The following is a 15,746-nucleotide window of genomic DNA, read 5'->3' on the forward strand; positions in this document are numbered from 1 at the left end:
GAATAAACATGGACTCCAAACTTGAATAGAAATAAACAGGAGCAAAACAGACTCGTTTGTATTTATCGGGAGGACTGAACCCTGTAAACCAGCTTTCCTGTACATTGTGTTACATTCATTGTTATGTGTCCAGCATCTGAGTCACCATTGTTTTGTACATTTACTTATTCTGTGTAGAAACAATTCCATCTTCCCACTTCAGTTGTCTTTTTTCGTTTATTTACTGTGTTTATTTAAATCTGCTGAGCACAGATTGACTCCTTGAGTTCCATGTGATAGAAACTCTGTGTGTGGTGCTCTCAACAGTACACCGAGGAGTGCATCTGACATCATCAAGCACTTTTGCCTTTGCACTTGATCTGCATTAACCCCATATCTATCTTCTTCAGGGAAGCTCCCTCAGCGTGGTGACATTCTAAGTGACCAGAAGGGTCATTAAACTGTCAAACTACCCCACTCGGTCCTCTAGCCTCCAATTAGAAATAACTAATGATTTCTTCTAGTGCCCTCATAGGGATAAAGTTAATACAATTTTAAATCGTAATTAAATATCTAATAACACTGGCCCTTGTATTTCTCCCAGACTAAGTTATCTTCTTCGGCAAGAATCTTTAAAACCAGTTTAGTGCCCTGGAGAAGGTTCTCATGGTTATCGCTCTCAGAGTCAGCCACCCTGTAGCAACCTTAGTGAATGTAATAAAGCTGAAAGCAATTTAATTTCGTTATTGTTTCATTCTCCAGGGGATCACGCAGAGCTCCTCAACAGCTTTTGGATCACACCTAGAAAGAAAACACGGTAAGGACGGTTTACATCCATCCGGAAGATCCTTAAGCACCAGGGAGTCCTATATATACATCATATATGATGTAGTCGTATATTACATCATAACACACGTCTGACACCACAAGATACGATTAATGACAGGAAACAGAATTAGAAATGAATTGCGGGATTGTTTTGGTGAGCTGATCTGAACTTGTAGTTTTGACTGGTGCTAGAACGGGGGTTGTGTGTGTATGTGTGTGTGTGTGTGTGTGTGTGTGTGTGTGAAGGTGGTGTGGTGGTGTGGTGGTAGTGTTATAGGATAACCATAAACCCAGAAAAATAGCCAGAAAGAAAACCAGAAAAAATGAAAGAGAAGCCTGAGAATGTTCATTTTCCAAAACATGTCAGGTTAAATGCTAGACTGGAGATTCTAAATGCTAGAAAGAAAATTAATCAAGACTAATCACCAATCCAGACTAATCTGTCAGTGCTGGGCTTTGAGTCTGAGCTCAACTCCTAATGGACGCCTAATTTATTGATGCATATGGGGTTTTTTTTTGGTATGTGTGGGGTTGTATAGAAGGATGGGGAAAGGGTTCTTCCAAGGAGTACAGGACTTTTTACTTTTATATAATGGCATTTGGCTGTGTTGGCATGGCAACCAGTGAAGACTCTCAGTATGCATGGAAACTACATGGCCTGCTGAATAAAGAATAAAGAATGCATATAAGGTGCGATTTGCCTTTTTTATATCAATTTTAATCCATTTATAAAGCCATTGTAAACTTTATCGTTACATGTATCGTAATTGAACGATGCTGGCGTAGACATTTTCCTGCTATTGGTGCTCAAATGTTAACCAATTTGATTGTATATCAATAATGTGCTGCATAAACCAAACACATAATAACTGAAATCCATTTTTGGTTTACTGATTCAGGTTTTTCAACTATTTTACCATCAGATACAGACGTTTCCCACTCGAAATTACGCAAATTGTTTGAGTCTAAATCCTTATTATTTAGGTATTTGCATTTTAACACACACTGCAGATCAACTTTATATACATTTGGTGTATAATAACAGGTAATGGATCAATATACAGTAAAGTTTCAGTGCTCCAGCAGGTGGAGCCAAAAGCCAATAAATTGACCATGCAGCGTTCAATCACCTGAAAAACACTTCCAATCTCTTGTAATGGTAATGTTGGTAATGTATATTTACCAATCTCAGTAATGGTAATGGATATATTTTTAATACAGAAGATTGTATAAAGTGTAATGATACAAATGTACACGTGATTTTTGTAGTATTTTGTCTTTTTTGAAATTCTAATGTCTTGTTTACATTACGGGGGCATGTTGGCTTAGTGGTTAGCACGTTCGCCTCACACCTCCAGGGTTGGGGGTTCGATTCCCGCCTCCGCCTTGTGTGTGTGGAGTTTGCATGTTCTCCCCGTGCCTCGGGGGTTTCCTCCGGGTACTCCGGTTTCCTCCCCCGGTCCAAAGACATGCATGGTAGGTTGATTGGCATCTCTGGAAAATTGTCCCTAGTGTGTGATTGCGTGAGTGAATGAGAGAGTGTGTGTGCCCTGTGATGGGTTGGCACTCCGTCCAGGGTGTATCCTGCCTCGATGCCCGATGACGCCTGAGATAGGCACAGGCTCCCCGTGACCCGAGGTAGTTCAGATATGCGGTAGAAAATGAGTGAGTGTTTACATGACATTTCTGTGAACTGCTCAGAAGTTATTGAGTAGTTTGACAGTAAAAATAGTGCAGGCTATAAGACAAATCACAGGTTCTGTTATGCATTTACTAATGTGTTATTGTTTCTATAGGAAGATATTACAGTTGGACAGTTCTATCAAGAGATGTTTATTTTGCACTTTGCCTGAAGCCTACACAATCTTCCTAAGGAAATGTCCTTGAGAAGTGCATTTTCTTCTTGCAAAAAGACAAAATTCTTTCAAAGATATCAAAAACCTTTGTGTTTTTAACCCAGGGAGGATGGGTAAGGATGGTAAGGAAGGATACAGTATGTTGGGTTGATCTGAGGTTTGGCTCAACCTTAACACGCGTAAAAGCAGACCTACTTGATTGAAACCCATGAACTCAATATGACATCAACGAAATCACGAGTGAAATATTTCAAATACAGGTTTTGAATGATTCTAGTAAATAATCTGTGAAGAGAAAACTTGGGGTAGTTTTTAACTAGCTCATGTAGAATTAATGGTAGGTTACTAAAAATTGGTAAGCTAATGTTACCTGTAAATATAGTGAGAATTTAATAAAAATGTCTCACAAAAATGAGTGAATTTCAACCTAAAGTAAAGACATCGTTTCAGCAGGCTTACTACACAACAACTAAAAAGTTATTATGTGTATTACATTACGTGTACTTAGTACAGAAATATAGGTTGTATCTCAATTAGCTCTCTAGCTACCTAGGTAGTTAGCGAGAGACCTTAAAATGTCTGACTCACTGATTGAGATGTGCTCATAGTTTTGAAAGTTTCATTTAAATTATAAATGTGAACGTGAACAAACTTACATGATTTTATTTGGGTTTCACTCAAAATATGTGTTGTGATGCGATAAAGGCGAGTGAGGATCCAAATGCAGTTTAAACATTTATTAATCAAAACAAGAAACAGATAAACAGGCAGGCAGGCAAAACTAGGCAGAACACAGAGCTAACAGGAAACAGAAACAAACAACGACTAGCAACAGGGAAGTGAACAAACAGTGTATATATATATCAGACAGGAACCAATAACAAAGCAGAGACAATGAGTAACTATGACAACAAACGAGAGGGAATGAATGAGTTCAATGAGCGTCCATGGCAACAAACGAGTGGGCGGAGCAAACAATTAACAGCAGGGCAAGACACAGACAGACTCATTACAATATGCAGTGGAAAATTAAAGATCATTAAGCTTTTGCGTGTTCTCCTTCAGGTCCACATCCTCAGCCTAGCATTCTGAACTGACTATTATCACTTCCAGGTTACATCATATCAAACAAACTACCTGTGCCGGCAGGTTAAACTAAACAGTGATCTATTTGTCAAGTTTAAGAAAATAAAAACAGGTTTTTTTTTTTTTTTGTTTGTTTTTTGTGAGATTCTGCTGTATCTGTGGTTTAAAGTGCTGTGTGTGCTGTAGTTTTAATGCCATGAATTCCGTCTATGGTCTGTAGTGAAATGTATATCTCTGAACCAGATATTACCCTTTTGTAAAGTAAGTCTTAATGGTGCTAATCTCGAGAGAATCCATACTGAAGATAACAGAGGACTACAAACCATTTTGTCATAATGGACCTGGTCTAAAGGAATTTCCATTTATCTGAAAGTGTTCTTAAGTCTTAGGTCATATTTCTGCTGCGTGGGAACCTTTTCAGGAGCCGAGCGAGTTTTCCATGAAACTCAGAAATTTCCTCTTCCTATTTTTATATTCTCAGTAGTTTCTACTTGACCGATATATATAAAGTAAATTTTCTTAAACGGGAACTGCAGCAAGCACTAATAGAGGCCCTTTGGGGCAGAAATCAGGTTGCCCCATGCTCTCACTATGTACTCTTTGGGTGGAGCAGGAGCCGTGCACATGTGCTTTAATTACAGTTTTGCCAGGTTTGCCAAGATTAAGCAAATAATCCAAATGAAACCTTATACATTTTTGCAAACATAGGCAAAAGAATTAAAGAGATTAAATATCCTTTTCTTTCATCTGCATGATCTTCTCAAGTTTCAGGTTCTTTGTGTGGTTTTTGAAACGTAGATCTGATGGAAATGTGGCTCACACATTATGAAGGCAAACCGAACAGCCATATCAAATATATTTCCTGATTCATTCAATACCATTTATTTCATGGTGACAATAATGTCCCTTTAATGGCCACTTCTATTACTGCAGTGAAAACGTAGAAGCTTGTGCCTGAGGACATGTTCTCTTCGGAGTAAACTGAAAAGCTCTTCGGTTTTGTGGCATATACTGTATGAAATGAAGAAACAGAAGCAGTGCGCATGAAACCTAGCCCTACTTTTCTAATAGTATCTGTGACCTTCACAGTCAAGAAAATAAAATAGCACCGTGTCTTGCCGATGTTCGGACGACAGCCTCAGGCTCATGATTAAAATGCATTACTCCTTGGTGTACAGTGTTGGAGGCATACATCAGGGCTCATGAGTCTTCTGTAGTAACCCATATACTGTTGCTATTTTATCAGTAAGTGGGACATTTCATGGTGATATCATAGTATACTTCAATACAACAGAGATAATCCCTCCAAGGTAACGTGATTAGGAAGGTATGAAGGTCCAAGAACAGGCTTAACTTGGGTTTTATTTCACAGTGGTCTGAATAAGCTTCTCACTGAGGATCTCATCTCATCGTGTGATCTCATCTTGTTTTTACAGTCCAATTGAAAACCCCCAGATGATTATCAGGGTAGATGTTAACTCAAAGGATCTGAGACAAATGCTGCTCGCCAGTGTGGGTCAAGGTTGTTCCACCCTTCTTGAACACACAGAGCAGTATATGAAGAGAGACAGGCATTCCCTGTCCTGCTTGAGGTCTGCATGAAGGTCCAGTCCACTGTTTCTCCTGACTGCATCCATGACATTGCTGATTATTCCTCTTGCCATTACAAGCATCACAATTCTTTCTTCCATCATCAAGGATGTCACACCACCAGTCTGTGAGAAGGAGCTCCAGCAATCCTGAAGATGAATACACTTATAGTCCATCCAATTATATATTTTCTCTCCACTAGGTGGTCCTACATCATCTGGAAACTTTCCCAATATGCGTTCTGTGTCCTGTGTACTTACGGTATGTTCTACCTTATCATCCACCACCAACGTTCAATTAAAATTCTCAGAGAAGTACCACTGAAATTTCCTGGGTGTGTTCATAAGGATGCAATGTAGAAACTACTGTTTTTATACATTTTTCTTTTTGTATATACTGTATATTATTTTATGTCTTTGTTCTTTATTTTTTTTATATATTTTTTGCTGCTGTAACAGAGAAATTTCCCCATTGTGGGACGAATAAAGGAATATCTTATCTTATCTTATCTTATCTTATCTTATCTTATCTTATCTTATCTTATCTTATCTTATCTTATCCAGACCTGATGAAGTCCCAGAAGTCATTGCAGCAAAACAGCAGCAGATGACAAAATCCTGAGCCATAATATATGACCAATAATTTAGAAAAAAATGGTTTCGATATACACTCACCGGCCACTTTATTAGGTACATCTGTCCAACTGCTCGTTAACGCAAATTTCTAATCAGCCAATCACATTTGCAGCAACTCAATGCATTTAGGCATGTAGACATGGTCAAGACGATCTGCTGCAGTTCAAACCGAGCATCAGAATGGAGAAGAAAGGTGATTTAAGTGACTTTGAACGTGGCACGGTTGTTGGTGCCAGACGGGCTGGTCTGAGTATTTCAGAAACTGCTGATCTACTGGGATTTTCACACACAACCATCTCTAGGGTTTACAGAGAATGGTCCGAAAAAGAGAAAATATCCAGTGAGGGCAGTTCTGTGGGCGCAAATGCCTTGTTGATGCCAGAGGTCAGAGGAGAATGGCCAGACTGGTTCGAGCTGATAGAAAGGCAACGGTAACTCAAATAACCACTCGTTACAACCGAGGTATGTAGAAGAGCATCTCTGAACGCACAACAAGTCAAATCTTGAGGCGGATGGGCTACAGCAGCAGAAGACCACACCGGTACTAGTAAGGTGTACATAATAAAGTGGCCTGTGATTGTATGATATTTAAATATGTGTGAGGTTGTTGTCAAGTCCATTTTAATGAAACTGCTCTTGCTTTCATTTTAAGGTAAATCTTTAGCTAAGTTTTCAGTTAATGAGAGGTCGTGGTTGCAGTGAACTTATACCATTAAGACAATAAAGATAATCTTGTAAATAATTTATGTCATTATGCAAATGCAAGTGATGTCCTTCCAAGTTTGTTCTTTCAAGGTTGTTTTGGCAAGACTGGTCTTCACATGGATGTGAGTCCATTCTTTGCTTTCTTACATTTGAGGAACACCGTAACTCTCAACATGGAAGAATTGTTGCACACTAAATGTATATTGTGCATTCTGAAAACCGCAGCAAATAAACAATTTCTGAAATATCAACCTTGCCCTCTCAGAAAGATCTGAGATCTAGTGTCTTAGTGAGTGTATATCATCAGCCTGCCTGATGATATACATACTGCCTGATTTGTAACAAATGCTCCTGTGCATATAAAAACATATAAATCATGTCAGCATAATAGTATTGCATCTAGCTCACAAGAGAGTGCAGATCCTCTCTGGCTGCTTGGACTGGCATCTTGATTTGATCTGTCTGGTCCATCTCAGAGCTCTGAAAGCAGGACTTGCTTTGTAAATGTGTGTTTGTATGTTTATATGTGTGTGTGCGTGTTTGTGTGTGTGTGTGTGTGTGTGTTCTTAGTTAGTTTGATATCATCAACTGGTGGAGAATAGACTCCAGATCCGGGCTGTAGGTACATCCACTGTCCAGGTTTTCTTCCAGCTGCTGAAGCTGAATGGGAACTGCACACACACGCAAACACACACTCAGACACGCACGCACACACAGGAGCTGCTGAGGAGGAGAACAGAACCACACAGGTTACTCGAGAGGTTGCCTTGCTACAGACCAGCAGTATAGGTAATGCTGTATTTGTACTGTATCATGATTTATAATGATGATTATTTGTGATGGACGTCATTTATTCTTGGATGCACCTGCATTGCTTCTCTGTGCATCGGTGGATGTGACTGTGAACTAATGGTTTGTGCTGTTGGTGTGAGTAATTGCACTGCAGCTGTCCTGTGTGTGTGTGTGTGTGTGTGTGTGTGTGTGTGTGTGTGTGTGTGTGTGTGTGTGTGTGAGAGAGAGAGAGAGAGAGAGGACACACTGCATTCAGTGATAATATTTATTTTACAGATTTATCCATCTTTCTTTCTTATTGCATTCTACACTGATTTATCTTTCTCTCACACCGTCATTCGTTCACCCCAGTTTTCTTTCTCTCCAGCTCCATCTCTGTGTGTTCTCTGAGCATTGTGGATCATTTATATATAATTTACAGACAATCCATTCATGCTTGATGAGGCAGCAACACCCAGGTTTTTTTGCCCTCCCCCGTGTCCTGATAACCTGTGTGTGTGTGTGTGTGTGTGTGTGTGTGTGTGTGTGTGTGTGTGTTATAAAATGAACAGTGTGTAAATGAACAGTGGTGATGTCTGGGGTGACACTGAGAGACTCTGCGTTACTCATTATCGCTTCCTCTCTCACACTTGCTTTATATTCCTACTGCATAAACTTCCATTTGTTTCCATGGCAACCCTTTGGTTCACACCCCCCCTTTTGAACCTTCCTCTTGTCTCTGCTACCCCTTTTCACCTCTGCAGTGAAGACTGCAACAGGGTTTTGTATTATTAATGTTTTATATATTTTTTATTTTATTGTTTAATGAGAAAAAAACGTGTTTGTTTATATTGGGCTTCACTATAAAGTCACAGTTTACTAAGTTGCACCTTCTGATAATCAGATCAAATTGCAGTCTCATTAATGCAGCATAATTTGCTGCTTTGTCTTTTTATTATTAGGGGACCAAGCACCAGAGATGCGTCTCCACCCTATTGCATGTAACTGTATATTTCTACTCTTTGTTGTTGTTATTATTATTATTATTATTATTATTATTATTATTATTATTATTATACTTCAGTATGTTACTCTATGGCATCCTGCAGAATGTTTTGAATGCTCTCTATGAAATTTCTCACAGGGATAAACAACACAGTCTTAATTACTTTCACAGTCATTTTACTACACTTTCCCCCAGCACGTTTGCGCCACCAACAGGGCGAATTTGTTCCTAAAGTAGAAACATGATTAAAAAAAAGTTTAGACTTGAATTTCTAAAAATACCGTTTTGTCAAAATCCAACTAAGCGAAACCAGTTTTCTTTCCTTTAAAGATACAGACTGCTTGCATTTTTCACTACGTACGGATATTTTAATCGTAGCATTTATCGTGTGTCTAATAAGAACAGACAGTAAATGAAATAGATGCGTTTTAGTGCTGTTTATTTGATCTTCATTCATTTATTCATTCATCTTCTACCGCTTATCCGAACTACCTCGGGTCACGGGGAGCCTGTGCCTATCTCAGGCGTCATCGGGCATCAAGGCAGGATACACCCTGGACGGAGTGCCAACCCATCACAGAGCACACACACACACTCTCATTCACTCACGCAATCACACACTACGGACAATTTTCCAGAGATGCCAATCAACCTACCATGCATGTCTTTGGACCGGGGGAGGAAACCGGAGTACCCGGAGGAAACCCCCGAGGCACGGGGAGAACATGCAAACTCCACACACTCAAGGCGGAGGCGGGAATCGAACCCCCAACCCTGGTGGTGTGAGGCGAACATGCTAACCACCAAGCCACCGTGCCCCCCTGATTTGATCTTGAAGTCATTAATATATGCTGTAAATGTTGCTTGAATTCTTTTCTATTTCGGTGTAATATCTGATTCAGTGCTCCACTTGACATATCGACCACGATCGGCCTCTTAGCTTTGAGCTGCTTTTGACCTTGAATCTTATTAACCACCATTTTCACACCCCAGCTGCCTCAAATATAATCAGAGCTACACAAATGCAATAACACATATTATTAATGTAGGGTTTTTTGTTAAAGCCAGAGGCACGCATTCTTAAAAATGTCAAACGTTATAAGTCTGCGTGTAAAAAGCTATCGGGATTGGTTTATTCTACACCACTGAAGTCTTAAATCAGATTGATCGAGAAGCGGGAGATGATCCGAGAGCTGTATTTCAAATCACAGGTTCGAATTAATGTGTTGTCGTTTCTATAGTAACAATTCGTAGGGATTTGTACAGTATGTTAGCCGGTGGTCACTAACCATGAGGCTTGTTTATTAAACTGAACGAGAATCAGATTTTTGCCTGAGAATTTACACAAACGAACTGTTTTATTGTACATTCGTTTATTTAGAATAACGTTCACATCCTAACAGAAATGTAAAAATCGTGACCTATGTACAGAATCCAGGGATAGAAGACAGACAGCGGGTTTATTAATGAAATCACAAAAAACAGACACAGCTCTCCGCTCTAAGCTCTCATAGAAACTCGTTAAATACTGTATGTGACTTCACTGGTTGGAGTTTAAGTGAAATACGTCCACAAATTCTTTTTATTTCGGTTTGCCCTTTAAAAATATTAAGACACAAAGACTGATATGAAATGAAGACTAATTAATGAGTTAAAACATGTTATTTAACAAAGAAATGTATAATCTATGGAAGGAGTCTCCAGTGTCAGTTCTCTGTAACTCTTCTTCCTGGGGTTAGTGATATACTGTACCATGATACATTGCTAGTTTTGTTGGTTTGTTTTAAAAAATATGTCTTATTACCTTCATACGAGAAAAAATAGAGAGGCTGGTGAATTTATCGCTGCAAGTCTCCAGTTGATGTACTATGAAGTTGCCTGGAGGTGGTCCTACTATAGGTTGCCATGGTAATAACGCAGTAGGTGGTGCGAACAGAATTCCAAATCAGTTTTCTTGCTGTCAGAATTAAAAAGCTGGAGAGAGGATGGGCGATGGTACAATGTAAAATTCACCAGTGTAAATATGCACTATATTATACAAGATGAAGGAGACGCAATGTGTGAAGAAAAACAACTCATAAAATTTTTTATACATTTTCTAAGAATTCTAAGACAGCACAAGAACCTCACCTCTAAGTATCACTTAAAATGCATAGGACAATAATAATATTATTATATTACAATTAAGAACATTTCTAAATTACAGTTAATAAAACTTAATGAGATATAAGTCATTAAATCTGTGCTGGGAGGATAGTGATCCGGCTGATAACTGAGGCCAGGATGGATGGATGGATGGATGGATGGATGGATGGGTGGATAGATGGGTGGATAGATGGGTGGATAGATGGGTGGATAGATGGGTGGATAGATGGGTGGATAGATGGGTGGTTGGGTAGATAGACCTATGAATGGATGAATAGATGGATGGTTGGATGGATAGTTTGATGGCTGGATGGATGGAAGGTTGGTTGGATGGATGGATAGATGAAAGGTTGGATGGATGGATGGATGGGTGGCTAGATGGGTGGATAGATGGGTGGTTGGATAGATAGACCTATGAATAGATGGATGGTTGGATGGTTAGTTTGATGGCTGGATGGATGGAAGGTTGGTTGGATGGATAGATGAAAGGTTGGATGGATGGATGGATGGATGGATGGATGGATGGATGGATAGATGGGTGGTTGGATAGATAGGCCTATGAATGGAGAAATAGATGGATGGTTGGAGGGATGGATAGTTTGATGGCTGGATGGATGGAAGGTTCGATGAATGGATCGATGGATGGATGGATAGATGAAAGGTTGGATGGATGATAGATAGATAGATAGATAGATAGATAGATAGATAGATAGATAGATAGATAGATAGATAGATAGATAGATAGATAGATAGATGGATAGATCTATGAATGGATGAATAGTTGGATGGATGGACAGTTTGATGGCTGGATGGATGGAAGTTGGATGGATGGATGGATGGATGGATGGATGGATGGATGGTTGGATGGATGGATGGATGGTTGGATGGATGGAAGGTTGGATGAATAGTTAGATGGATGGATGAATGGATGGATGGCTGGATGAAAGGTTAGCCAAATGAAACCATTGGATACAGGATTCTCTCTCATTATTTCATGATAAAAGCACTATTTATTGGATCTAAGCAGATGGGCAGGAATTTTACAGAGTAACATGATGTTTTTTTATTAATGAGGCATGACCACAAATGAATATATTGATGCCCCAAGTCAATATTAACTATGTTATGGCTTCTAATTTTGTAATTTGAACCTGAGACTTAATATGTTGTGGGAATTAATTCCATGGCCTCCAGTGAATTATTGGTGAGAAAGCAAATAAATAAATAAATAAATAAAATTGCATTAGTTGAAGTGACTCCATTATATCTTTATGCATCATTCAATGATTGAAGTGCAATGTTATCAGTCATCTCCATGCTTCTTGTAGCCACACTGATCAAATTCAATCGATACAGTAGTTTACACGACTTGAGTACTTTGTGGCCATGAATTCTACTTCTGTGGCCATGAAGATCTACTTCTTTTCCACAAAGTACATAAGTCATGGAAACTACTGAATCATTTGAATTTGATCCTTGTTGTCACCTTGTATTCATACGTCTAGCAATTTCTGAGGTCCTCACACGCATTTCAATGAAGCCATCTAATAACACACGCTGACCTCGACGCTGAGCGAGTGTTTTGTCTGGCTGGTTGCTGTCTAGAGATTGTGCTGCTTCGCACTTAAACCTTCCTGACACCGATTCATTTGCAGTATTATAACATTATTATAATTGGATAGAAGGAGATAAGATCTGGATTTTTTGTTCTTGTTGAATCTCAGCTACTTATTTCATACCTTATTTATAAACGCTATTTTTATTGCAATTCTGTTTTTATTCTATTTTTCTGACACCAACAGTCTAAAAAGCCTTTCGCTGCAAGTCGTATTGTGTTTAAAATGTGCAATGTTCCTGTTATCATTTACATTAGCACTTTCTTTAAGGCTTTTCTGAGTGAGTATGATTTACATTAAACTGTCATACACCATACTATAGAAAACAAGTGTGTTAATATAAACGTTTGCTTCAACATCTTCTGACCAATCAGAATTGAGAATTTACCAGCACTGTGATAAGATGTATCAAATAACACTAATAACGCTAATAACAGCAACTTTCTAATTTTTCTGTAATGCCAAAGCAAAAAAAAACAACCTTGTCATCTCATGGGGTTTGACATTCAACACATGCTTGTGAGTGTGATGTGATCCAATGGTGCACTGCAGATGCTCTTGTGTGTACAGTGTAAAAAAAATGTAAGCTTGCCTAACATACCATGGTGACTCAGTGCACTGCAGAGCGCAGTGATTTAATCCTCTGTATCAGATACCATGTCTGCAACGTGATATCTGGACACTAAAACTCAGCACTTTTGTGTCTTCTTTCTGAGTCTGAGGCAGATATGAAAAAGCATTTCTACTGATTAGCAGCTCAGGGATGGACCACAATGTACATCTTTTGAGAATCTGTACCGAATCGATAAGTGGCCACTGAAATTCAAGCCCCAGCCTTAAAAATAGTTACTTTATGCAGGAGAAATGCAGCACGGAGCAGCGATAATGCAGTTTATTCAGGACTTGTTTTCAGTAATTAAAAATCGTTCTAAAGAATCAATCAGTTCGTGCGTGTTTGTGTGTGTGTGTGTGTGTGTGTGTGTGTGTGTGTGTCAATGTGCTATGAGAAAGAGAGACAGACGGAGAGGCTGAGAATGGGTTTTTTATTATTATTTTTATATTTATTTCTTAAGATTCCAATGTTAATGATTCATTTCTATTCTATCATTTCTACGTTTCTATGTTTCTATGTTTCTGTATGTAAGAGGGTGTAGATATTGCACTTGTGTTGTAAATAATAGGTTTATTACTAAAAGATTTTCTTCTCTTTGCCATAATGCATGGGCAATACTTTACATGTATATGGTAGTGTCAGTAAAGCTTTGTTTGAGAGCGAGAGAATAATCAAAATATCGTGAATATTTATTTTTAATCTGGTACTGCATGAACTCATATGAGGACAGTGTGTACTCAGACACTCTATTAGAGAATCAGAGAGCATGAATTCTTTTAAAAAGCGTACCTTTTAAACTGTAATGAGTGCAGCATAGCATTACTATTTCTAGTGCTGTTCATGAGTTTGTATGGTTTTCTTCTGGGTTCTCTGGGGTTTTTTTCCATTGTCCAAAAACATGCAAGAAGGCAAACAAAAGTGACTACACTTGAATGGTGTAAATGGTGTCCTCATGCGGGCTGAATTTTTGCTGATGTATATGATAACTTCATCATGAATCCCCAGTTATTCACTCTCACTCACTCACTCACTCATTTTCTACCGCTTATCCAGGCGTCATTGGGCATCAAGGCAGGATACACCCTGGACAGAGTGCCAACCCATCGCAGGGCGCACACACACACACACACACTCTCATTCACACACTATGGACAATTTCCCAGAGATGCCAATCAACCTACCATGCATGTCTTTGGACCGGGGGAGGAAACCGGAATACCTGGAGGAAACCCCCGAGGCACGGGTAGAACATGCAAACTCCACACACACAAGGTGGAGGCGGGAATCGATCCCCCAACCCTGGAGGTGTGAGGCGAACGTGCTAACCACTAAGCCACCGTGCCCCCCGATGATGAACAGATTATCCTTCAATACTGAGGAATACCATTAAAGATACATTGACAAAAATTTTGGTGATGGCTACACTTTATATCCCAACCCCTCTGTTTCTTTATGTCCTGCAGGAACCGTTCACGCTGACTGCTTGGATTCATTGGGACAGCTTCATAGACTGTGTAGTTTAACAGCATCGGTTCTCTGAAAGCCCAACAGCGGCGCTTCACCTCTCACCGTCTCACCAATGTCAACCGCCACTCAACCCTGGCACCGGAATGGAGGTAATACACAGGTCCACAAAAAAAAAAAAAAAAAGCTGTAACATTACAGAAGACAAAATGTATTCATTTATCTTGTTTAACCTGCTTGTGTTCAAGAACTTTGGTTTTAAGGAATAAAACCCTGTTGGAAATGTTGCAACTGGAAAATAATCAATTCTGGTGTGGTAACAGTAACTGTTTGTTATGTGTTAATAAAACGTATGATGTTTTTCTGTTGTTGTTTTTTAGATGTTGGTTTACCATTCAACGAGGAGAGAGTCATATCAGGCGGGGTGAACAGGAATTCAGCAATAATTGGAGGTATCTCATAAAGATCTAATCTTGTCTTTCATAGAAATCAAAATTTTCACAGTTATGTCCACGTAACCTTATAGTCCCTTCTTGATTTAGGCATTATTGCTGTGGTGATTTTTACCATCCTGTGCACTCTGGTCTTCCTGATTCGCTACATGATACGCCACAAGAGAACACACCACACCAGTGAGTCCAAAGAGGACGAGCAGTCCGAATCAGTTGACACGGCTATCATCACCACTGAGCCCAATTTCACAGAGACCATCGACGAAAGCAAGAAGGAATGGTTCATCTAACAGAATGGGGAACATCCATCAATTAAAAAAGGATCAATACATACCACCCCCTCCCATCTTTCTCCTTTCACTATGTATACCTCTCTATCGCTCTCTCTTTCTCTCTGTTCCTTCCTCTCTGTCCTCTGTCTCCCCCTGTATGCAATGTTTTATAAAAGTGCAGCTGTTATGGGGTGGGCGAGAACGAGGACTGCAGTGGGATCGATGTCCGCAGGCCTGGCCGTCTTCTGATTTAGATCAAGATATGGAGAATATGGGGAAAATATATAGCTTGAAGTTTGGATGAGTGGGAATGTGAGACTGAAAATAGCACCTTCTGTGTTGGAACTAATCCACATCTTCTCTGATCTCATTAACTACAATATCAAATCTGGGTGTGGTTGGATTTAGAAAGCCTGATGTTGAGAATTTGATGAAACAACACTACTTCGGTCATCAGTGTCCCGATATTGAACTGTATTAGTGATGTCTTCATGATCTATGCCAGCCAAACATCCCTAAACAGCAATGGTGGAGACAAAGAGCCTTATGTTCAAACCATTGAAGGATGAATAAGCTGAAAGCACCATTAAGAATGTGGCAAAATCCAAACAACAAAAGCACAACGTTAAATAAAGCTTCTCATAAAGAAATGATGAAAACGCTACTCATGAATTGCTTCATCTATTTACACTCACATAGTACTGTCACTTTTTTATTAATTCATTATC

General features: G+C 39.3%; 1 protein-coding gene across 1 annotated transcript; it reads left to right on the plus strand.

Moving 5' to 3' along the window:
* The first annotated feature begins 7,357 nt into the window (after positions 1 to 7,357).
* Positions 7,358 to 15,693, plus strand: LOC132860883 (contactin-associated protein-like 2). Its single transcript, XM_060892179.1, has 4 exons — positions 7,358 to 7,468; positions 14,294 to 14,446; positions 14,675 to 14,746; positions 14,837 to 15,693. Exons 2-4 carry the CDS (start codon positions 14,410 to 14,412, stop codon positions 15,034 to 15,036), a joined length of 309 nt encoding a protein of 102 aa, XP_060748162.1. The 5' UTR covers positions 7,358 to 7,468; positions 14,294 to 14,409; the 3' UTR covers positions 15,037 to 15,693.
* The last annotated feature ends 53 nt before the right edge of the window (positions 15,694 to 15,746 follow it).

This window comes from Tachysurus vachellii, chromosome 2, assembly GCF_030014155.1.
Source record: "Tachysurus vachellii isolate PV-2020 chromosome 2, HZAU_Pvac_v1, whole genome shotgun sequence".
NCBI classification, from domain to species: Eukaryota; Metazoa; Chordata; class Actinopteri; order Siluriformes; family Bagridae; genus Tachysurus; species Tachysurus vachellii.

Bases quoted from the DNA above. Each gene is read 5' to 3' on its own strand.
- LOC132860883 (XM_060892179.1), top strand. From the start codon at position 14,410: ATGTCAACCGCCACTCAACCCTGGCACCGGAATGGAG. The intron at 14,447-14,674 runs GTAATACACAGG...GTTGTTTTTTAG, and splicing joins ACCCTGGCACCGGAATGGAG to ATGTTGGTTTACCATTCAAC. The intron at 14,747-14,836 runs GTATCTCATAAA...TTCTTGATTTAG, and splicing joins GAATTCAGCAATAATTGGAG to GCATTATTGCTGTGGTGATT.